Source organism: Sorex araneus, chromosome 1, assembly GCF_027595985.1.
Source record: "Sorex araneus isolate mSorAra2 chromosome 1, mSorAra2.pri, whole genome shotgun sequence".
Classification (NCBI taxonomy): Eukaryota; Metazoa; Chordata; class Mammalia; order Eulipotyphla; family Soricidae; genus Sorex; species Sorex araneus.
In genome coordinates, this window is record NC_073302.1 from 100,511,049 (window position 1) to 100,532,712 (window position 21,664).

The 21,664-nt window shown below is 63.5% G+C and overlaps 1 protein-coding gene across 1 annotated transcript; it reads left to right on the forward strand.

The window, feature by feature from the left end:
* Positions 1-29: 29 nt before the first annotated feature.
* Positions 30-18,079, forward strand: MTRR (5-methyltetrahydrofolate-homocysteine methyltransferase reductase). Its single transcript, XM_055123656.1, has 15 exons — positions 30-122; positions 2,205-2,361; positions 4,299-4,452; positions 5,813-5,930; positions 6,651-6,984; positions 8,525-8,650; positions 9,693-9,846; positions 10,819-10,907; positions 11,779-11,959; positions 12,107-12,149; positions 12,473-12,647; positions 14,602-14,720; positions 16,053-16,145; positions 16,223-16,405; positions 17,559-18,079. The coding sequence occupies exons 2-15, from the start codon at positions 2,233-2,235 to the stop codon at positions 17,701-17,703; spliced, it is 2,043 nt and encodes a 680-aa protein (XP_054979631.1). The 5' UTR covers positions 30-122; positions 2,205-2,232; the 3' UTR covers positions 17,704-18,079.
* The last annotated feature ends 3,585 nt before the right edge of the window (positions 18,080-21,664 follow it).

Here is a 21,664-nt window from a genome sequence, read left to right on the forward strand (position 1 = left end):
CGCCCGGGGTTGGGGGGAATTGGTGCGGCTCCGCCCCAGCTTCCTATTGGCTGTAGCGGCGGCGCATGCGCGCTCGGGTCGGCGGGCGTGGCTCGGCGGGACGGCCGGCCACGCGCGCGCAGGTGAGTTCTCGGCTGGCCGCTCCCGGTGCAGCTGTGGGCAGCGCGGCGGCGGCGGGCTCGGGGCACTGGGGCACCGGCCTCTGTGGCCTGCCTGGGCCGGGAGGGGCGCCCCTGGACGCTGCTGGCCGCGTCTGGAGGCTGCTGGCCGCGCCTGGACGCTGCTGGCCACCCCTGGACGCTGCTGGCCGCGGGGAGGGTCCTGGACACTCGCGGGCTCCTGTCCGGCCGCCCCGCTGGCCGAGCCTGCCCGGCGGGCGCCCCGGGAACCCCTCTGTGCACGCGGCAGGGGCAGTGCCTGCTGTCCAGGGGCTTCGTCCTGGCAGAGCCCTGGACCTGGCCAGCCCTTGGGGACAGAGGCAGGAGGACACACACGCAGGCAAAGGTCGTGAGCGCCCACGTTTCCGCCCCCGGCTCTTGACCAGCCCTCCAGGAGCTGCTTTACTTTGTTTTATTGTTATTGTATCACCGTGAGATACAGTTGCGAAGCTTTCATGCTTGGGTTTCAGGTATACAATGTTCCAACACCTGCCCCCCCCCCCCCCCCCCCCCCCCGCCAGGGCACGTTCTCCACCACCCGTGTCCCCAGTTTCTCTCCCGACACCCCCTCCCCACCCCGGACCCTGCCTCTAAGGGTCTTTCCTGCTTACTCTCTCTCGGCTCTGGGGCGTTGTGGTTTGCAATACAGACGCGAGCACTTTTTAGTCCTATTTTTCCTGTACTCAGTTTTTTTGCGTTCATGGTCTGACAAGCACTGCTCGCGGTTCCCCGGAGTCGTTGTTCTGAAGTCTCCAGCGCCTCTTGCTGCTGAGCGTGTCCGGGCCTTGATTGTGTCCTTCTTTGGTTTTGCCTGGACCAGAGGAGCAGACTCTATATTGGTGCTTCGTGCCAGTTCCTATGAGTCGGGAATGCTGAGCAGTGCTTGTATCTTATTTATTGGTTCCTTGGTTTTGTTTTTGTGCTACACTTGGCTGTGCTCTGGGGTCACTCCTGGCGGGGTTCTTATGTGGTACGGTGGACGGTACCCTGGCAGGGTGGGCACAAGCCGAGCTCCTGGCCAGATGTAGTATCTCTTACGCCCAGGGGTGTCTTGTATCTTATTCCTTGTTCTCTCAGGAAAAAAAAATGGTAGTAATACACTCAGGTGGGCAGGAGATAGTTTTGTTCCTTTTTAACATACACGGGTGCGTGCAGGTAATAATGCTAAATATAATTGAACTGTATGTAAAAATCAAGAATTCTGCCACTTCATTTTGAAAGACTTGGGGTGGGGGGGTTTTGGCTGTACGTGGCGCTGTCAGGGTATTTGGGACCACGGACTGGGAGGGGGCCGGCAATGTGGCGAGTACCCTGGCCCCTGTACTCTCTCCACCCAAGAATCCTACCATTAAATGGGAGCTTGGCTTTACTGGGGTTCTTGTGGCCACACCTGGCGGTTGCTCTGGACTCCTCCTGCCTCTGCCCAGGGGGTCACTCCTGGCAGCGCTCTGGGCACTATGTAGGATTGGTACCAAGGGCGTTAATGTTGGCCAGCCGGAACAGGCTGTACCTGGTGTACTACCGTCCTGGGCCCCCGTTTGTAGTGAACAAAGGGATTCAAGTTTCAGGAACTGCCGCCCCTTACCGTCTGGGGGCTCTATAGCTCTCGGGGTCCATCCGGTGGGAACGAGCATCAATCTCCCCATTTTCAGGGGGAGGGAACTGAGACTCGGTTTCACGTCTTTTCTCAGTTGTTGCAGCTGTGAGTGGATCTAGACCCAAGCGGTCTGACTCCAGGCTCATATTTGGAAGGTGGGCACCGCGGGGTGCCAGGGATGCAGTCCTGCCCGTGCTCCAGTCCAGGGCCCCCCCTCCTGCCCACCGCTGGCACTATCTCGGGCTCCTGGCTCTGGGCTCTGGACCGTGGGGGTAGAGCTCCCCGCCTCTGCGCTCAGCGGTTGGGTGGATTCTTGTGTTAGGGCTCGGGGGTCATTCATTAGGGAGACCCCTTCATGGCGGGGGTCAGTGTCTTTTTCAGTAGCTTGCGGGAGAGATGGATGCCTTTGACCCCATTAGCCGGCAGCCCCTGTGCCTTTCCTGTTTCAGCGCTTGCCCGCCCTGGGGGGCCGGCGGCATGCGGAGGTTTCTGCTGCTCTACGCGACGCAGAAGGGGCAGGCCAAGGCCATCGCGGAGGAGATCCGAGAGCGAGCCGCGGCGCAGGGCTTCTCGGCAGAGCTGCACTGCCTCAGCGAGTCTGGCAAGGTGAGGCCCCCGCCAGTTGCAGCACCGAAACGGGATGCCCCGTGCCCCCCCACCCCCCCCACTCGGGGTCTTCCTCGCACTCAGGTTTCCTGGGCGGCTTCTGGGTGGATTTGGTGTTTTTGTTGGTTTGAAACGGGTCAGCGTTCAAATTGGACGAGCAGTTTCAAGAACCAGGGCAGTCGCTGGCCGGCCCGAGAGCTACGGCAGATGTCGCGGGGCTGAGAGCAGAGGCGTGCTAGCTCCCGGCCGCAGGCCCCGAGCAGAGACCACGCGGCGCTGGGGTTACCTGGTGGACGATGTAGTCAGGCCTAGGGCTTCGTGCCCCGCCCGCTCCCGCCACCCGGGGCAGAGGGGCCCTGGGGAAGCCCCTCTCGGCCCTCAGCCCTGCTTCCGCGCTGGGAGATGCTGCTCACTGGTCTGTGTGTCCATCTGTGTGTGTCTGTCTGTGCTGTCCGCCTGTGTCCATCTGTGTGTCCATTTATCTGTCCGTCTGTGCTGCCCATCTGTGTATGTCTGTCTGTGCTGTCCATCTCTGTGTGTCCGTCTGTGCTGTCCATCTCTGTGTGTCCATCTGTGCTGTCTGTCTGTGCTCTCCTTCTGTGCTGTCCGTCTGTGTCCGTCTGTGTGTCCATCTGTCTGTCCATCTGTGCTGTCCGTCTGTGTCCATCTGTGTGTACACCTGTGTGTCCGTCTGTGTGTCTGTCTGTGCTGTCCATCTCTTTGTGTCCGTCTGTGCCGTCCGTCTGTGCTGTCCGTCTGTGCCGTCCATCTCTAGGTGTCCGTCTGTGCTGTCCGTCTGTGTGTGTCCGTCTGTGCTGTCCATCTGTGCTGTTCGTCTGTGTGTCTGTCTGTGCCGTCCATCTCTGTGTGTCCGTCTATGCTGTCCGTCTGTGCTGTCCATCTGTGTGTGTCTGTCTGTGTGTGTCCATTTGTGTCTGTGCTGTCCATCTGTGTCCGTCTGTGTGTCTGTGTGTCCGTCTGTGTGTCCATCTGTGTGTCCGTCTGTGCTGTCTGTCTGTATGTGTCCATCTGTGCTGTCCATCTGTGTGTGTCTGTGCTGTCCATCTCTGTGTGTCCGTCTGTGCTGTCCATCTCTGTGTGTCCTTCTGTGCTGCCTGTGTTCTCTCGGCTGCCTTCAGGCGACGCCGCTCAGTACTTCGCAGCAGGCCCAGCGGCTCGCAGGGTTGACCCATAGCCCCCCCGGTGGAAGGTGCATTCAGGGCTCACTGACTCGGGCCGTGGTGCGGCAGACAGGGTGAGCGCCCGGCCAGATCCAGCTGGGTTCCACCCACAGCACCCGTGTGGCTCCCCGGGCACCTCTGGGGTGATGTCTGAGTGCAGAGCCAGGGGTAACCCTGCGCATCGCCGGGTGTGTTCCAGTATGCCCCCTGCGCCCGCTCCCCTTCTGCCCTAACCTTGGTGACTGAGTGAATGAGTAGGTGGGAGCAGGGGCTCCCCCGCGCCAGGCTGGGGTGGGGTGCAGGAGAGCGGGGAGGTCTGCCTGAAACGCTTACGGCTAGGTGAGCTCCTGGTTCCTCGGCTGCTCTCAGCTGTCTGGGGTGAGAGGAACCAGTCCCCGTGACCCCAGGACTGACCTGCTCCGTCCCCACCTCCCTGGCCGTCTCCGAGCTCGTGCTGGGGGGTGTGGAGGACTGGGCCGAGAGATCAGGTCCAGGCTGTGTGTGGGACCGGAACATGGGTTCGAGGTTCAGGTGCTTGCCTCTGGTTCCCTGAGCACAGAGCAGGGAGTAAACCCCGAGCACCACTGCTGGGTGTGGCTCCAGCATCCTCCATCCCCCCCAAAAAAAACACCCAAAGCCAAAACCCTCAACAGCAACAAGCAAGCCCACGGACAGGGGCCGGGCGTGGCTCAGGACGAGCCTTGGTGGCCGGCCCTGGGCCCCACGCCCGGCCCTCACCTGCCTCCCGTGCCGCAGTTCGACCTGAGGACCGAGCGCGCCCCCCTCGTGGTGGTCGTCTCCACCACGGGCACCGGAGACCCCCCGGACTCGGCCCGCGCTTTCGTCAGGGACATCCAGGACCAGAGCCTGCCCGCCGACAGCCTCTCGCACCTGCGCTACGCGCTGCTGGGTAGGGCGGGCGCGGGGGGCACGGGGGGCGGGGGGGGGGTAGGGCCCCGCTCTCGCCGTGCGGTGGTCACTGGGTCGGGCGGTTCAGTGGGTTCGGACCCTGGGGCGCGTGATCCTGTGGGCCTTGTCCTCTGCATTTTTTTTGGGGGGACGCACTACATAGATGGTTTTTCCTTTTGCTTTTTGGGTCACACCCGGCGATGCACAGGGGTTCCTCCTGGCTCTGCACTCAGGAATAACTCCTGGCGGTGCTCGGGGGACCCTATGGGATGCTGGGAATCGAACCCGGGTCGGCCACATGCAAGGCAAACGCCCTCCCCACTGTGCTGTCGCTCCGGCCCTTGTCTCTGCGTGCTTGAACGGAAGCCGTGGCTCGAAGGGGAGCCCAGGCCGGCCTGTGCCTCGGTGGGCCCGCAGCCTCCTCTGCAGGGGCCCCCGTGGCGGGATTTCCTGCTTGGCCCGGGCGTGCGAGGGGTTCCCGGCCCTGAGGGTTCGTCCCAGGGCGCCGCAGGCTCAGCCGGGCAGGTCTGGGGAGGTCGGTGGCTCCGGCATGGCCCTGCCTCGGCCCCTCGGGCCAGTGTTGTTCCCTGAGTCTGCCCGCCCTGCCTGCCTCTTCCCCCTCCTGTGGCCCCTGGGAGTCTCTGTGGCCCCTGGCCTCGAGATGCTGATCTTTAGCTTTTCATCTGGGGCCAGCAGCCACGGGGCCCCGGTCAGGGGGACCGCGGGGCTGACCCGGGCACCACAGCTCCGCCGCTTGCCGGCCCGTCTCCCCCAGGTGCCCCCTGCCCGGCCGTGCCCCCAGTGCTGCTGTCCCCGCACCGAGCAGGTGGGCCTGGCCCGTCCAGCCCCGCGTCTGAAACTCTGGGCCCGTGGGGTCTGGAGGCTGAGCCCTGGGTCTCCCCCTGTCAGGCCCCCCGCCCCCACCTGGCCCTCCCGTGGGTCAGCCAAGCCCGCGGTCAGCTGCTGCGGCCCTTCGTGCAGGGCACATGTCACCTCTTGCTTCGCCTGCTCTGTCTGGGCCCGCCTTGCAGTGCTCAGGCCTCTGCTTCTGCACACAGGCATCGCCCGGGACTGCCCGGTCAGCCCTGCGCAGGGCGGTGCCCTCCCTGCTGGACGGGTGCGGCCGCTCCTCTCTGTAAGGGAGACTCGTGTGAGCACTGTGTCCCTGGTCACGGGCCAGAGGTGCCCCCTCGGCTGCTGGGGGTCTGTCTGATGTTGCTGCGGGGTGAACGGAGCGTGGGCTTGGCGCCTCCGTGGGGCTGGGGAGGTTGTCCGGGACTGGCGTGACGCTGGCCGTTGTCAGCTGCTTCTCAGTCTGGCGCGGGCCTGGCTGCTCCCTCACGCTCCCCCCGCCCCCCCAGGGCTGGGTGACTCGGAGTACACCTACTTCTGCAACGGCGGCAAGATCATCGACCGGCGGCTGCAGGAGCTCGGAGCCCGGCACTTCTATGACACCGGGCACGCGGACGACTGCGTGGGGTGAGAGCCCACCCGGACCCCCCTCTCCCACCCTCACCCCCTCACCCGCCCCTCCCCCTGCCCTTCCCTCCTCTCCCGCTCTCTCCCCAGCCCTCTCCGTGCCGTCCAGAAAGCCCCCCTCAGTGCAGGGAGAGGTCAGCACCTAGACCCTAGTGTGTCCCCCGCCCCCCGGGCCCCGGTGTACCCCCTAGAGGCCCAGGGCCTCTCCTCCCACAAGCCTTTCGCTGGGAGGGTTGTCTTGGCACTCGGAGCGTGGCTGAATGCGGCAGAGGCGTTCATAGGTGAGGGGGAGGCGGTAGTGCTGGCCTTCATGCGGAGGGTGTCCGGGACCAAGTGTCACCCTCCTGTGGCCCTAACGGTCCTGCCAATAGCCCGGAAGTAGAGCCGTGTGTGTCCCTGTCGGCCACTCTGGCTCCCGGCCCCGGGTCACGCCCTCAAGGCTGCCTGTTAGCCGAGCGCACGGCCCGCGTCTGCCTCGGGTGTGGCTTTGGGGCTGACCCTGGGCCGTGCCCCGGGCCCACTCCTGGCGCTGTGCGGTGTGAGCCTTGGCCCCGGCTGACTGCCGGACTCCGGGGCTCTGACCGCGAGGCACGGACAGTCAGACGGGCAGTGGACAGACCGACAGTGGGCAGCGCGGTGGCAGGCCAGCAGTGGGCAGTGCCCCCCGTGTTCTGTGGAGGACTCACCGGGCACGTCCTGTTGCCCCTCTGCCGTGTCCAGCCTAGAGCTCGTGGTCGAGCCGTGGATCGCCGGGCTTTGGGCCGCGCTGTCGGAGCACGTCATGTCTGGCGGAGCAGAGGAGATGCCCGGGGGTCTCCCGGCGCCGGACACCCCCTCCCAGGACGCGTCGGGCCTCGCGTCGCGGCTGCAGCTTCTCAGCGTGGGCGAGGCGCGGGGGGAGGACCTGGGGCCTCCGGACCCCCCGGCGGCCGCCGCTGCCCCACCCGAGGCCTCGCTGGCCCGCTCGGTGCCGCCGCTATCGCTGGCCGAGCTCACGGTGCCCGCCCTGCCCCCCGCCTACCTCCAGGTGCGGCTGCAGGAGACTCCGGGCCAGGTAAGCGCTTCCCCGGGGTCACGGCGCTTCTCCCTCCCAGTAAGGGGCTGGCGGTGGGTGGCCGGGCTGGGCCGGGCCTCCAAGGCCAGCGGGCGCCGTGTGGGGAGCACCAGCTGCCTGCCCTGCACCCGGTCCCCGAGCACTGGCCAGGACCCCACACAGGGAGGGAGCCACTTACAGGTGGGCTCTGGTCATCGAGCTCGTCTATTTATTGGTTTGTTATTTTTGTTTTGGGGCCACACCTGCCTGGTGCTCAGGGTCATTCCTGGTTCAGTGCTCGAGGCTCACTCCCAGCTCAGTGCTTGGGGCTCACTCCTGGTTCAGTGCTCAGGGCTCACTCCCGGCTCAGTGCTCAGGGCTCCCTCTGGGTGGGCTCCAGGGTCCCTGTGGGAGTGTCTGACTCACCCAGGACAGCTCAGCTCGGTCTGTAAGAGGGGCTGGATGAGATCCTGCCGTCCCTAGCCCACGGATGGCCCGTGTTGTTGTCAGGGTGGATAGTGGGTGGGACAGACGCTCCCTGCTGCCCCCTTGAGTGCAGAGGGGCAGCAGCCGTGGGCTGTGCATCAGAGACCCCCATAGGCGGAGACCTGTGACTGCCGAGGGTCGGCTGGGGGCTTCCACCCCGCCGCAGAGGGCCCGTCCGCCAGCGGGTGGCCAGGCGGTGAAGCCCGTCTCCGGCTGCCGCTCGTCACAGGCGTCATCTCAGGGGACGGGGTGGGGGTGCTCAGCTCAGAGCCTGGGGGTCTGTCCGAGTGGTTCCGAGGGATGTGCGGCCCCTCTGAGGCCCACGGGTGTGGACGTGTGGGCATGCAGGCTGCGCCCAGACCCCACATTACCACGCGTGTCCCTGTGGTGGGAACAAGTAACAGGACATGTGGGGACCCTCCCCCCCAGTCCAGCTCCTCAGTCTCACTGGCCTCTAACAGTGTTCACCCTTGTGGCCCTTGTCCTGCATGGTCTGGGCGGGGGCGCTCCTGTCCTCGGGTGAGCACTGTGGAATGAGCCTCCACCCGTCTCAGCCCCGTGACCGTCTGTCCCCGTCTTTCCCAGATGTTTCCGGGAACCATCCAAAGTGCAGGAGTGACCTGGGGTGCATTGGGCCCTGTCTGTGCCAAGAGGTTTTTTTTTTTTCTGCAAAGGGGTCTGTGGGCCATTAAGTTTGGGGCTCCCGACTGTGCTGACCATTTGAGGCCCCTGACATGCTGACCATCTGAGGCCCCTGCCCACACTGACTGTTTCGGCTCCTGCCCACACTAACCGTTTTGGCCCCAACCACGCTGACTGGGGACGTATCATGCTGACCGTTGGGCCCTGCCCACACTGCCGGCTCATTTCCTGCTGGCCTCACACTCCGTAGTTCAGCCTAGCGTCTGCTCTGTCTGGGGCAGGATGATGCGGAGCCTCGGCCCGAGGTGGGGCGTGTCCACCGTCCCGGGGGCTGAGCGCTGCTGCTCTGCCGGCCCTCCCCTGGATTAGCCCAGCGAGGGGGCTGCGGTGCCCCCAGCTCCCGGCGGGTGACGCTCTCTCCCCGTCCCCCAAGGAGGAGAGCTCAGCACCGGTGACAGTGACATCGAGTCCGGTGTTCCGGGTCCCGATTACGAAGGCGGCTCAGCTGACGGCCAGTGACGCAGTGAAAACTGCCCTCATGGTGGAAGTGGACATCGCGGTGAGTGGGCAGGTGCAGGGAGGGTGGCCGCACGCCTGGCCTGGCCCCTCCTCCTTCTCCCCTTGGGGCGGGCCGGAGAGACCCACTCGCGGTGGACCTTGGGGGCAGCAGTGTCCATGTTCGTGGAGCCCGCAGGCGGCCGACTGGCCGGATGGAGCTGGCCAGGGCCCGGGTGCGAGTCTCGTGCTCGCTCTGCTTCTGCTCGTGCTCCCGTGTCCTGTGCTGTGTGTGCGGGGCCCCGCGCCCTCTCTGACTCCCCCGCACGGCCCTGCCCAGGTCCTGATGGGGGCCAGATGTGTCCCAAGGCCTGAGTTCGAGTCCAGCACACCCGGTCTCCCCACTCACCGCCTTCTGTGACCCTCAAACCCAAAGGCACAAGACATGAGTGAGGGGCTCCTGGGGGTCACACGGCGCCTCCCTTTACCCCCGGGAAGGCCCCGAGGTGGGGCAGCACTGCAGAGAAGCCAGATTCATTGTTTAAAAATATTCTTGACCACACCTGGCATTGCTCAGGGCTTACTCCTGGCTTTGTGCTCAGGAGTCACTCCCGGTGGTGCTCGGGGGACCATATGAGGTGCCAGGGATAGAACCCGGGCTGGCCCCGTGCCAGGCCAACGCCCTCCCCTGTACTGCCTCTCTGGCCCTGTTGCGCGAATGTCCTCATGCCCGTGTGGTCAGATGCCCGCGTCCACCCTGCTGCCCGCGTTGGCTTCATCATCCCCATTCTCGTCACCACCGGCGAGGGGTGTGAGTGTGCGGCCAGCGGCCTCCAGCCCCGCTCCCAGTGACACCCCCGGGCCCCGCCACCATGCCCTCGGGCCAGTCCTGAGCCCAGTGATCCCGCCTCCGTCCCCCTCCCACCTGCGCTGGCCCTCGGGGATGTCCCCTCAGACACTCTGAGCCGAGGGGTCTCTTTTCCGTGGCTGGGCGCGGCCGGCCCGTCAGGTCCCTGTAGTCAGGTCACTTTCCTGCCCCCCGTGGAGTCCCTGAGCAGGAGAGCCCCAGTCTGACTGGGCCCTGCCCCTGCCTGGGGCTCTCGCAGCAGGCGGACTTCTCCTACCAGCCCGGGGACGCCGTGGACGTCCTCTGCCCCAACGGCGAGGCCGAGGTGCAGAGCCTGCTGCAGCGGCTGCAGCTGGCCGGCCGGGCGGAGCACCGCGTCCTCCTGGAGCTCAGGGCCGACACCCGGAAGAAAGGTACGGGCGGCCCGGGGTCCCTGTGGGCCTCCCCCAGGGGTTCGCCCGCGGAGACTGGGGGATGCCGGCCAGTTTGCGGGTTTGCAGTTCACTGGGCTCTGGGGACGGGGGACAGGCACAGGCCGCCGGTGGGTCTGAGCTGAGCCTGCCGGCGCCCAGACTGCTCGTTCCCGGCCGAGCTCGGGGACCGTTTGGACCCACGTGCAGATCACAGAGCCAGGCTCGGCCCTCCAGCCCCAGGCCCCAGACCCCAGACCCCAGCCCCAGCCCCCCGCCTGCCATCGCCTCCTTCCCAAGTTCACGTTCAGAGAAAGATGCAGGGAGCTCTGAAGAAATTAAGTGTTTTCTTAATTTCTGAAATTAAGTGTTTTCTTAATGCCTTTTTTTTTTCTTTATTTTTTGCTTTTTGGGTCACACCCGGCGATGCTCAGGAGTTGCTCCTGGCTCTGCACTCAGTAATTACTCCTGGTGGTGCTCAGGGGACCGTTTGGGAGGCCAGGAATCGAACCCGGGTCTACCTTGTGCAAGGCAAACGCCCTCCCCGCTGTGCTGTCGCTCCAGCCCCAATGTCCATTTTTCTTAAAGAATTCCCATTGCTTGTTTGATGCATATAAATTATCATTTCCTGCCCCCCCATGATTAAGAAAAGTTTATTTTTTGTTGTTTTTAGTTGCTTTCTCTGAATCTTGGACTGCTGCTCGTCACTCTAAGATGCTTTTCTTTCTGAGAATCTGTCTCTTGGCCTTTCTTGATTCAGAGAAGGTGCTTCTGTTTCCTCTGCCTGGCTCGTAGAGCCCCGCGGGGTCTGTCCTGGGGGGTGGGCTTCTCCGCTGCGTGTATGTGGGGTCTCATCCCCCGCCCCAACACACACTACACGTCGGAAACTCTGTGACGTGGAATACTGCCTTTCACGTGTTCCCAGGGATGAAAGTGCTCACGAGTCTCTTCCCATGTTCTCTGTCCCCCCCGAAGGCGCCACCTTGCCACCGCACGTCCCCGCGGGCTGCTCGCTTCGGGCCCTCCTGACCTGGTGCGTGGACATACGGGCGACCCCGAAGAAGGTACCGGGGCCGGGCGCCGGCGTGCGGCGGGAGGGACGCTGCGGGAGCACGTGCAGCCCGGCGAGCCAGCCCGGCGAGCCAGCCCGGCCGCCCCTGGGCCGTGCGCGGTGCCCGCGGGCCACCCCTGGCCGTGCGCGGTGCCCGCGGGCCGCCCCTGGGCCGTGCGTGGTGCCCGCGGGCCGCCGGGGGTCTCCGCTGCGCTGTCTGTGTCCGGCGAGACGAGGGTCTCCAGGCGGAGTTTCCCGCGGGGACGTGAGCGTTTCCGGCAGTGACCTATGCGGGGGCCTGTGGGGGCCCTGGGTGGGCTGGCGGTGCTCCTGCTGGCCGTGTGTGGGCAGCGCTCCCCCTCGCACAGCCCCCGCTGCCCCCCGGCCCCCTGGGGCCACCCTCCTGAGGCTAATGGGGGGTTCGAGTGCTGCAGAGGCCGCGGAGGCCGTGCCGGGTGAGCTGTGCGGAGCGTCCACTAGGTGTCAGTGTTGCCCGAGCCGCGCGGAAACTCCCCGCCTTGTACTGCGGGCAGCTCTGCGCGGGGGCCTCCGGCAATGCAGGTTTTGCACTTGGGGGTCTCCGGAGCGCCCCTGCTGTTCCCGGACGTGGCGTCTGGACTTCACGTGTGTGCCACGTGACCGTGCTCGGGCCGAGCCCCCCCTCCCCGCCTGCTGTGTGCGGTGCCCCTTTCCGGGGGTGTGGGGCTGTCCCCAGCAGTGCCCGCCCGGGGCGTGGGGCACCCTGCGGGGTGCCGGGGTTGAACCCAGGCTGAGCACGTGTGCGCGGGGCCCTCCCAGCCCCAACTGCAGGCGTTGGCCCTGGGGTGAGCCACCCCCGTGGGCCCCGCTGCGCCCCAGTGACCGTCCCCTCTCTGCCCATCCAGGCGTTCCTGCGGGCCCTGGCGGACTGCACCGGCGATGAGGCCGAGAGGCGCCGGCTGCAGGAGCTGTGCAGCCGGCAGGGCGCGGCCGACTACGGGCGCTGGGTGCGGGACGCGGGCGCCGGGCTCGGGGACCTGCTGCGGGCCTTTCCGTCCTGCCGGCCGCCGCTCGAGCTACTGCTGGGTGAGTGCCCGGAGGGCCGGGAGGGGCCAGGGAGAGCTGGGAGGGGCCAGGGAGAGTCCGGAGGGGCCAGGGGGAGCCGGGGGAGGGGCCAGGGAGAGCCGGGAGGGGCCTGCCCTGCTTGGTGACTGCCGTGTCCGTCCTTTCCAGAACATCTCCCGAAGCTGCAGCCCCGGCCGTACTCCTGCGCCAGGTACTGACCCGTGTGCGGCCGGCCTGGGGCTGGGGCTGGGGCTGGGTGGGCTCCGCCCCCTGCAGGGTCTCCTTCCCCGAGTGCAGGCGCCCTGCGCCAGGCCCGGCCACTTCGTCCCCAGCTGCCCACGGGAGGGCAGGTCATCCTGGGAGTGGGTGGTGGGCCCCGGGGGGCCGCTGCCCTGTGCCCCGGCTGCCTGTGTGTGGCCGGGTGCCTGTGGCCCCGCGTGGCGCGCGCGTGTGTGTGTGTGTGTGTGTGTGTGAGTGTGTGTCCGTGTGTCCGTGTGTCCGTCGCAGTTCCAGCTGACCTCCCTGTCTCCGCAGCTCCAGCCTGCGCCGGCCCGGGCGGCTCCGCTTTGTCTTCAACGTGGTGGAGTTCGCGTCCGGGGCCTGGGCGGGGGCCGTGCGCCGGGGGCTGTGCACCGGCTGGCTCGCGGGCTTGGTGGGCCCCATGCTGGCGCGCGACGGAGCAGGCGGCGGGGGAGCCCCGGCCCCCGAGGTACGGGCTGCGGGGGTGTGAGAGTGGGTGTGACGGGGCCCCTGAGGCGCAGGGGTGCGGGTGCGGGGTGCGGGCCCAGGCCTTCTCCTGCCCCACGGGAGAGGCAGCCCTGCCCGGGCCCATCTCTGACCCGTGGCCACGCTCCCGACAGCTCCCACCCGCGTCTGCCCCGTCAGCCGGCCCAGGGGCTCTGAGTGCGGCCGGGGGCCCTTTCGGTCACCGGCTTTTCTCCTCGTGTTTCCTCTGTCCACTCCTGGCTCTCCTGCGGCCGTGCAGGACCCAGCCGCGAGGGGACAGAGCTCGGAGCCCGCTGGGGGACGTGTCCGGGCTTCTCCGGGGCTTCTCGGCACCCCCCTCCGCCCCCCGCCGCCCTGCATGGTGCAGCGGGCGTCAGGCAGCCTGGTGGGGGTGTCCAGGCCCCGGGAAACGGGGTCCTTCTGTCTGAACAAGCCCATGCCTGGGTCTCACGGGGGTCTGCTCCCTGCCTCACCAAGCCCGCCTGCACGGGGACAGCCCAGCAGGGCCCCCCACCAGGACAGCTGGACACCAGGTGACACTCCCCTCGGCTCAGGGACAGTGCTCCCGGCCCCAGACACAGCTCCCAGCCCCCAGACAGCTCACGACCCCCAGACGGCTCCCAGCCCACCCCTCCCTCTCATCCCACCATGCCCCGTGGGTGCAGAGCCCCTTCCACCGATGTCACCTGCCTCATGACTCTGGGACCCGTGTCGCTGTTTCCTGGTGTCCCCACTCGGTGGCGTCCTGAGGCGTGAGCACAGGTTGTGTCTCGGGGACGCTCCGAGGCCCGGGGTGGGCTCCCATGTGCAGGTGGCCGGAGACAGGGCTGGGACTGTCCGGGGAGCCGGCAGCAGGGCGGGACAGGACAGGACACGGCGCAGATGGGCTCCGGGCACTCGTGCCTGCAGCCGGCCGTGCCCCCATGTGGCCCGGGGCTTCCTGCTGGCCGCTGCCCCCTCCCACCTGCCGCCTGCCTCCCACGGGCCGGGCTGCTGGGCCTCTCCCGGCCACCCGGGCCGCGCCTGTCCAGCAGGAGGGCAGGGGGTGTCCATGGGCTCAGCTCAGCCTGGGGGTTGGCCACAGCCCGGCCGGGCCTGCAGGGCGAGCAGTGAGTTCTGTCCACTTGGGGTGGCCGGTCACTCTCCCTCTCCCCCTCTTTCCTCTTCCCTCTCCCTCTCCCTCTCCTTCTCTTTCTCCTCTTTCTCTCTCCCTTTCTCTCTCCCACTACCTCTCTCTCTCCCTCTCTTCTTCCCCATTCCTCTCTTCTTCTCTCTCTCCCTTTCCCTCTCCCTCTCTTTCATCCTCTCTCCTCTTTCTCTCCCTCTTCCTCTCCGTCTCCTTCTTTCTCCTTTCTCTCTCTCTCCCTTTCCCTCTCTCTCCCTTTCTCCTTCCCCATTCCTCTCTCCCTGTCTCCTCTTTCTCCCTTTCTCTCTCTCTTCCTCTCTCTCCCTCTTCCTCTCCCTCTCTTTCATCCTCTCTCCTCTTTCTCTCCCTGTCTCTCTCCGTCTCTCTCTCCGTCTCTCTCTGTCTCTCTCCCCCCGCCCCCCCTCCGTTTTCATTCAGGGTCCCCCCCCCCCCCGTGTCACTTCATGTCTTCATTGTGGACATGCAGGCTGGCGTGTCCTGTGTTTCTCCATGGCCGAGCCCTGGGCTGTGGGACGGCAGCCGTGACTCCCGGGCCGAGGGTCGCACCACCCGCTCCCGCTGCCCCCCAGAGACGCCGGGCCTGGTGTCTCCTGTCTTCTGTCTCTGACTCGGAGGGAAAGGAGCACTTTCCCAGCAGGCTGCCCTGCCGCGAGCACCGAGCCTGGTTTCCGCCCAGCGTCCCGCTGTGTGTGCCGAAAGCTGCCGGCCGGCGGGTCTCTGTGAGGGCCGCTGGGCCTGCTGCTCTCGTCCCGGGCTCCCGCCCACACTGACCGTGGGCTTCACGTTTCAGATCTTCATCTCTCCCCGAGCTGCCAACGCCTTCCGCCTCCCGCAGGACCCCTCTGTCCCTGTCATAATGGTGGGCCCGGGAACCGGCGTAGCACCCTTCATCGGCTTCCTGGAGCACAGGTGAGCACTTCCTGGAGCACAGGTGGGCACTTCCTGGAACACAGGTGGGCACTTCCTGGAGCTCAGGTGGGCACTTCCTGGAGCACAGGTGGGCACTTCCTGCGGCTCAGGTGAGCTCTTCCTGCAGCTCAGGTGGGCTCTTCCTGCGGCTCAGGTGGGCCTTCCTGTGTCTGCAGGACCGTGCCTCTCAGTGCCAGGTGGAGCCTTGGTAGAGCCCTTTTCAGTTCTTCCGTGATTTGTGGCGTTTCTGAGCTTTTTATTAAAGACAGGTTTGCATCGGTCCGGGTCTGATCCCCGGCACCCCATATGGTCCCCTGAGCCCTGCCAGGAGTCAGCCCCGAGCACTGCCAGGGCCGGCCCCAAACCAACGATTTAAAAATGCTCGCCTCACACGTGTTAGGGGGACGTGGCCGCAGTGACCGTCCCCAAGGCCTCGCGCCTCCCTGGTCACTGCCGGCCCTGCTTCCAGCGTGTTCCCAGCGGGTGTGCAGTGACACACCTCGTGCCTCGGGGTGAGAGGTCAGAGCAGGCGACCCTAGTACCTGCATGGGGCTGCAGCTTCCTTGGAGAACAGACCTGAGGGGTGGAACCAACCATTTCTCTCCCGGGTCTGCCAGGGAACAATTGTTTTGTTTGTTTGTTGGCTCGTTCTTGGTTTTATTTATATGTCCGCATCCAGTGATGCTCAGGGCTTGCTCCTGGCTCTTTGCTAGGGCCCTCACCGCTGGGGCCTTGGGTCAAGCACCTCCCGTGTCTCTGTCTCTGGCCAGGGCCCAGCAGGTACGAGCTGGTCCCCAGAGACCGGACTGATACTCTTTGGATAGAAAATCAATTTTTTTTAATTAAAAAAATTTTTTTCTTTCTTTTTGGGCCATACCCAGCAGTGCTCAGGAATTATTCCTGGCAGTGCTCAGGAATCATACGGGATAACGGGGATCAGACCTGGGTCAGCCACATGCAAGGCGGATACCAGCTATACTGTGGCTCCCGCCCACATTCTTTGTTGTTGTTTTGTTTCTGGGTCACACCCAGCAGTTCAGGGCTTCCTCCCGGCTCTGGGCTCAGGAGTTGCCCCTGGTGGTGTCAGGGGGCCACGGGGGATGCTGGGGCCTGAGCATGGGTCGGCTGCGAGCAAAGCAGGTGCCCAGCCCGCTGTCCTGTCGCTCAGGCCCCTTCTTGGTTTATCTTGTTTGAGACCCAGGGGCGTCCCCGAGTCACAGCCCTGGTCCCCCGTCTCCCCGCCCGGGCCTGTCTCTGACACGGGGTCACGCCCCCCACCTGGGCCTGCCTCTGACTCGGGGTCACGCCTGCCTGCTGCTCCCGCCTACGCAGGGAGAAGCTGCAGGAGCAGCTCCCCGAGGGACCCTTCGGCGCCACGTGGCTGTTTTTCGGCTGCAGACACCGCGAGCGGGATTACCTGTTCAGGTACGACCGGCCGCGCCCGTTCTCCCCCCGCCTTGGCCCCTGCGCCTCCCGCTGACGCCTCGGGGGTCGCGTTTCAGAGACGAGCTCCGGCGTTTCCAGAAGCTCGGCGTCCTCACGCACCTGCACGTGTCCTTCTCGAGGGACGCGCCTGCGGACGGGGAGGCGGCGCCCGCGCGCTACGTGCAGGACCACCTGCGGCGGCAAGGCGCCCAGCTGGCCCACGCCCTCCTGCAGGAGCGTGGCTGCATCTACGTGTGCGGGTGAGTGCTCCGTGTGCGGATGAGTGCTCGTGTGCGGCTTCATCTACATGTGCAGCTGCATCTACGTGTGTGGGTGAGTGCTCCGCGTGCAGGCGAGTGCTCCCTGTGTGGCTGCGTCTAAGTGTGCGGGTGAGTGCGCATGTGCAGATGAGTGCGCGTGTGCGGCTGCATCTACATGTGTGGGTGAGTGCTCCGTGTGCGGGTGAGTGCTTGTGGGTGAGTGCTCCGTGTGCGGGTGAGTGCTCGTGTGCGGCTGCATCTATGTGTGTGGGTGAGTGCTCCGTGTGCAGGCGAGTGCTTGCGGGTGAGTGCTCCGCATGTGAGTGCTCCGTGTGTGGGTGAGTGTTTCCAGGTGAATGCTCACCCGAGCAGGGATGGGTCACAGGGCCGAGTCCTCGGTGCTTGATGGGGGCGTGTCTGTCGGGGCCTGGCCTCGAGGCGCCGTCTGGGCCGGGACACGAAGCCTTTAGCCGAGTCTCAGTCACCCCATCAGTGCTCGTGGCCGTGGGTGGTCGCGTGGCACTGTCCTGGGTGGCTGCAGACACAGCGTGAGCGGCCCCTGCTGCCCACCTGAGTGCAGTTCTCACGGGCGCCAGCCAGTACACGCGGGGGAGAAGCACAGTGGAGGGAGGTGTTTGCTGTGGAGGGTCAGTGTGTGTGCGTGTGAGGGGTGTGGGGTGCTGTGGACACTGCAGAGGGGGTGTGTGTGCATGTGTGTGTGTGCAATGCAGAGGGTGTTGTTCTGGGCCCTGCTGGTGTGTGTGCACATGTGCATGTGTGTGCCTGTATGTGTGCATGTGTGTGCACGTTTGTGTGTATACATTTGCGTGTGCATTTGCGTGTTTCTATGTGCATGTGTGTATGCGCTTGTGTGCATGTGTGTGTACATGTGTGTATGCGTTTGCATGTGCATGTGTATGCATGTGTGTTTGTATATGTGTGCATGCATGCATTTGTATATGCGTGTGTGCATTTCTGTATGTGCATGTTTGTATGTGTGTGCATGTGTGCATGTGTGTGTGCGTGTCCGTGTGCGTGCCCGTGTGCGGGTCGCAGCAGGGGCCTTGGCGATTGCCGGGTGCCGCCCGGGGCGCGGGCCGCGTCCTGCTTCTCACCGGTGGGTGCCGTCTCTCCGTCTCTCCGTGTCCTGCAGCGACGCCAAGAACATGGCCCGGGACGTGAACGAGGCCCTGGTGGAGGTCCTGAGCCGGGCGGCGGGGCTGACCAGCCTGCAGGCCCTGGACGCGCTGGCCACACTGCGGGAGGAGCGGCGCTACCTGCAGGACGTCTGGGCGTAGGCGGGGGCGAGGCCGAGCGAGGGACGGGCCGGGCTCGGGTGGGGGGGGGGGGCGGCGCTTCCGGACGCGCCCAGGAGTCGCTCGTCGGGGACCCAGCTGCTGCCGCCGCGTGTCCACCCCAGGCCTGGGCCCCCTGCGCCGGGACCCTCCGTCCAGGCTGCGGTGGACGCCCTACCGGCTCCGGGCGCTGGCACAGGCGCACAGAACGCGCCGTCCTGCACGTGGGATCGCCGGGAGGAAGGTCCGTGTGCGTGTGGGTAATGGACAAGCACGCCCCGCCCGGCGACCACGCGTCCACACGTCCACGGAGCCGCAGCAGATGATTATTTATTGCCAAGATTATTTCTGATAAAAATATATTTTAAGCTACTCTCGTGTGGATTTTTTTTTAATGATGTTATTGGTGTAAAGTATATTTTGGAGAATCAACCTGGCAGAACGACAGTTTAGAGGGCTGTAGTCTAGACGAGGAGCACTGGCTTCAGCATACAGACACTTGTGTGCACCAAGGGTTGGTTGGTTCGGGGATACACTCAGCAGTGCTCAGGGCTCGCTCCCGGCTCAGTGCTCAGGGCTCGCTCCCGGCTCAGTGCTCACTCCTGGATCTGTGCTCTGGGCTCACGCCTAGCTCTGTGCTCAAGGCTCACTCTCGGCTCTGTGCTCGGGGTTCGCTCCCGCTATCAGCTCTATGCTTCAGGGATCACTCCCGGCTCTGTGCTCAGGGGATGTGTATTCATGAAACGAGTAAGAAGCACGCAGTTCTCTCTTGCCACCCGCGTCCGGTGGTCTCTGGCTGCTCCCCTACCCGGGACAGCTGATGCCATGGGCGGACGAAGGAAGAAACGAGGGCCAGGCCGGTTGGTCACATTTTCACGATATTTTGTATGGGCACAGTAGGAGATACTTTGAGCTCGTAGGGGGGCTCTCCTGGGAACATCTCTCTGTAGAGCTTAGACTACAGTGCTCAGGCCAGAGTAATCTTTCTTAACCCTAGCAGGGTTCTAATTCACTTGGTACTTTTTGGATCATGACAGTTTATCCATGACCATGCTCTTAACTTACATGGTGCTTTGGCCTGGCGCATTTCGATGCCAGGGTAGCTCACAGCTTGCCCTGGGTCCATCCAGTCCCTCGTTGGGACCCTGCTTTTGGGGTGCTAGGAAGTTAGGGCAAGTCAAGAGAGCAGGTGCCCAGGAGTGACTATTGTTTGGAGTCAACTAACTCCTGGCTCTGTGCTCAGGGCTCACTCCTGGCTCTGCTGAGGGCTGCGTCTTGGTGGGACTCGGGGGACTCTGGTGTTGGGGGTTAATCCCAGTTGCCCATGTGTTCACGACCAACCCTTAGCCCATCACTTCCTCCAGTCCTGGAGCCTACCCTCTTACAGTGGGGTGGCACCTGCTCCCTTTCTTCCTCACCCCGTACCTAGGAAACATACCACCCAGACACTGTGTGTGCCTAGATGAGCACGTTGTAGGCGCCTGCCAGGGGCCATGTAAGGTACGAGCCTGTTCACCCATTACTTCCCTTTCTCTTCTTCCGACCCCCTTGATTTCTTTCTTTTTCTTTTTCTTTTTTTTTTTTTTTTTTTGCTTTTTGGGTCACACCTAGCGATGCACAGGGGTTACTCCTAGCTCATGGACTCAGGAATTACTCCTGGCGGTGCTCAAGGGACCATATGGGATGCTGGGATTCGAACCCGGGTCAGCCGCGTGCAAGGCAAACGCCCTCCCCGCTGTGCTATCGCTCCAGCCCCCCCCCTTGATTTCTTTCCTTCTCGTCATCCCTAAACTCTGGTGTCAAGGGTGACACGACACCCCCCTTCACTGCAGTCCATTTCCTCATCCATTATTCTCCATTCCACAGAGAAGCGAGGCCGTCCTGTGGGTGTCTGTCTTCGTCTGGCTCACGTCACTTAGGATGCCTGTTCCAACCAGTGGCTGCAAATTTCATTGTTTCATTGTTCCTTGCCGCTGTACTGTCTCTCTAGCCCCAAACCAGTGACTTTCCGAGGCTGATGAGTGGACCTGGCGAATGACCAAGCTCAAAGAAGGGACTGGAGGGACCCAGATGGACAGCTGGTTGCTTAGGAGTCCTGCTAGGCCCTGGGACTTGGGCCTGGTGCCCAGTGTGGAACTGGCACTTTAAATTTTTTTTTAAATTTTATTATTTTAAAAATTTTTTATTGAATCACCATGTGAAAACTTACAAAGGTTTCAGGCTTAAGTCTCAGTTATACAATGATCAAACACCCATCCCTTCACCAGTGCACACGTTCCACCACCAAGAACCCCAGTATAACTCCCATCCCCCCACCCCCGCGTGTGGTTGATGATTTTCACTTTACTTTCTCTTTACTTTGATTACATTCAATATTTCAACAGAAAACTCACTATTATTATTTGGAATTTTCCCCCAACAATCAGACCTGCCGAAAAGGCATCATTTGATAATTTGCTTTCCCTTGCTGAGAATGAAGAGCATATGAGGTTGTGTGGCCGCAATAGCAGCCTCATGGTTTTGGATTTCTGGTATTTTAGTAATTAAGTCCAGAGAAATTTCTGCCAGGAGTCGCATCATTGCAAGCTCGTACCTCTCTTTAGTGGGCCTTATAAGATGGCGGTCACCACACTGCCGGGGAAAGGAAAGGCCGAGAGAGAAAAACCTTTCCCCTCCAGGGGCAGCATGGGGCCGTAGCTTAGTTCACAGTCTAGAGGCATTTCTGCAAGAAGCCGCTGGGTGCGGAAAGTAGTTAGTTGGCCTCTGGGATCATGGGCGTTCAGGAACGGAGGAGCCGTTTGTGTGCGGCTGCTTAGGGTCACATCCGGGCAGAGAGGAGCGGGACTGGGCACTTCAGGACTGAGCCCTGACCACGGGGTTTAGGACTAATTCCCAGCACCAGTGTCAGAACTGAAAGTTGTAGGGTGCCCTAGTTGGTGTCCAGAGATTTGGAGAATTGACCATGGAATGGAAGGAAAACCCCCTTGTTCCCGGGAGTGCCGTGAATGAGACTCTTAGTTACCAAGACTGAAGCAGGAGATTGATGGGCAATTTTTGTTCCCGTCGGGGAAAATAAAGGACGTTGTCATTTCCACATCCAGACGGTGACTATGAATTTAAATCTCGTTATACGAAAAATAAACCACTACCTTAAGTCAGGACCAATTCTGGATTTTTCTCCCAGTTCTGGGCTTTACGACCCAATCTCAGTGTGTGCCTCTGACCTCCGTGGGTCCAGGGCTCTGGCCGAGGTCAGCGGCCCCTCCTGGCTAGGGGAGTGTGCCCTCAGTGAGGGGCCGTGAGCTGAGCAGGGCCCGCTTCCTGCCGTGGGCCCGGGCTGTAAGTGAAGGCTCCGAGAACGTTCTCAGCAAGTGGTTTGGACTCGTTTCCTATCTTACGGGCAGATCGCTGAACTGCCGGGTTGGACAGATTCCCCCTGATGACACCCTGAAGCTTTACCGTCTTTTGTTCTTACAAGCATTTCTCTCTGGATTTGTATTTCGCTACATGGGGACTTTTTATTCCTTTATTTGCATTTTAAATGCAAATAAACTGTTCAGTGGTTTGTTTGTTTGTTTTTTTTTTTTTGAGGGGGGATGTTTGGTCAAGTTCCTGCGGGCTTCCCTCGGCGGTGGGGTTGCTGGTGGGACGGAGGCGAGGAGGCGGAGTCTGGAGCCTGAGACTGAGGAATCTCATCTGGAGAGGAAGAGGCTGGTAGTCAGCGGCTCGGCCTGGGGTCAGCTCACACGCAGCCGTCCAGCCCCAGGCCCTGCTGGCGTGGCCCGGACACCCCATCGTCCTCATCACGGGCCTGAGTGCTGACCACCTGCCAAGGAGCACCCAGCACGGACCCGACCCCCAAGCATGTCCTGGGAGGGTCCCTCCCGAGCACGAAAAGCAGAGGCTGGAGTCAGACACGTGTGCGATGCGCAAGTGGCACACACAGCTTATGTCCTCGGGCATG

Coding starts and splice junctions, on each gene's coding strand:
- MTRR (XM_055123656.1), top strand. CDS start 2,233: ATGCGGAGGTTTCTGCTGCTCTACGCGACGCAGAAGGGGCAGGCCAAG. Junction 8,651..9,692: donor TGGTGGAAGTGGACATCGCG/GTGAGTGGGCAG, acceptor GGGCTCTCGCAG/CAGGCGGACTTCTCCTACCA. Junction 10,908..11,778: donor TACGGGCGACCCCGAAGAAG/GTACCGGGGCCG, acceptor CTGCCCATCCAG/GCGTTCCTGCGGGCCCTGGC.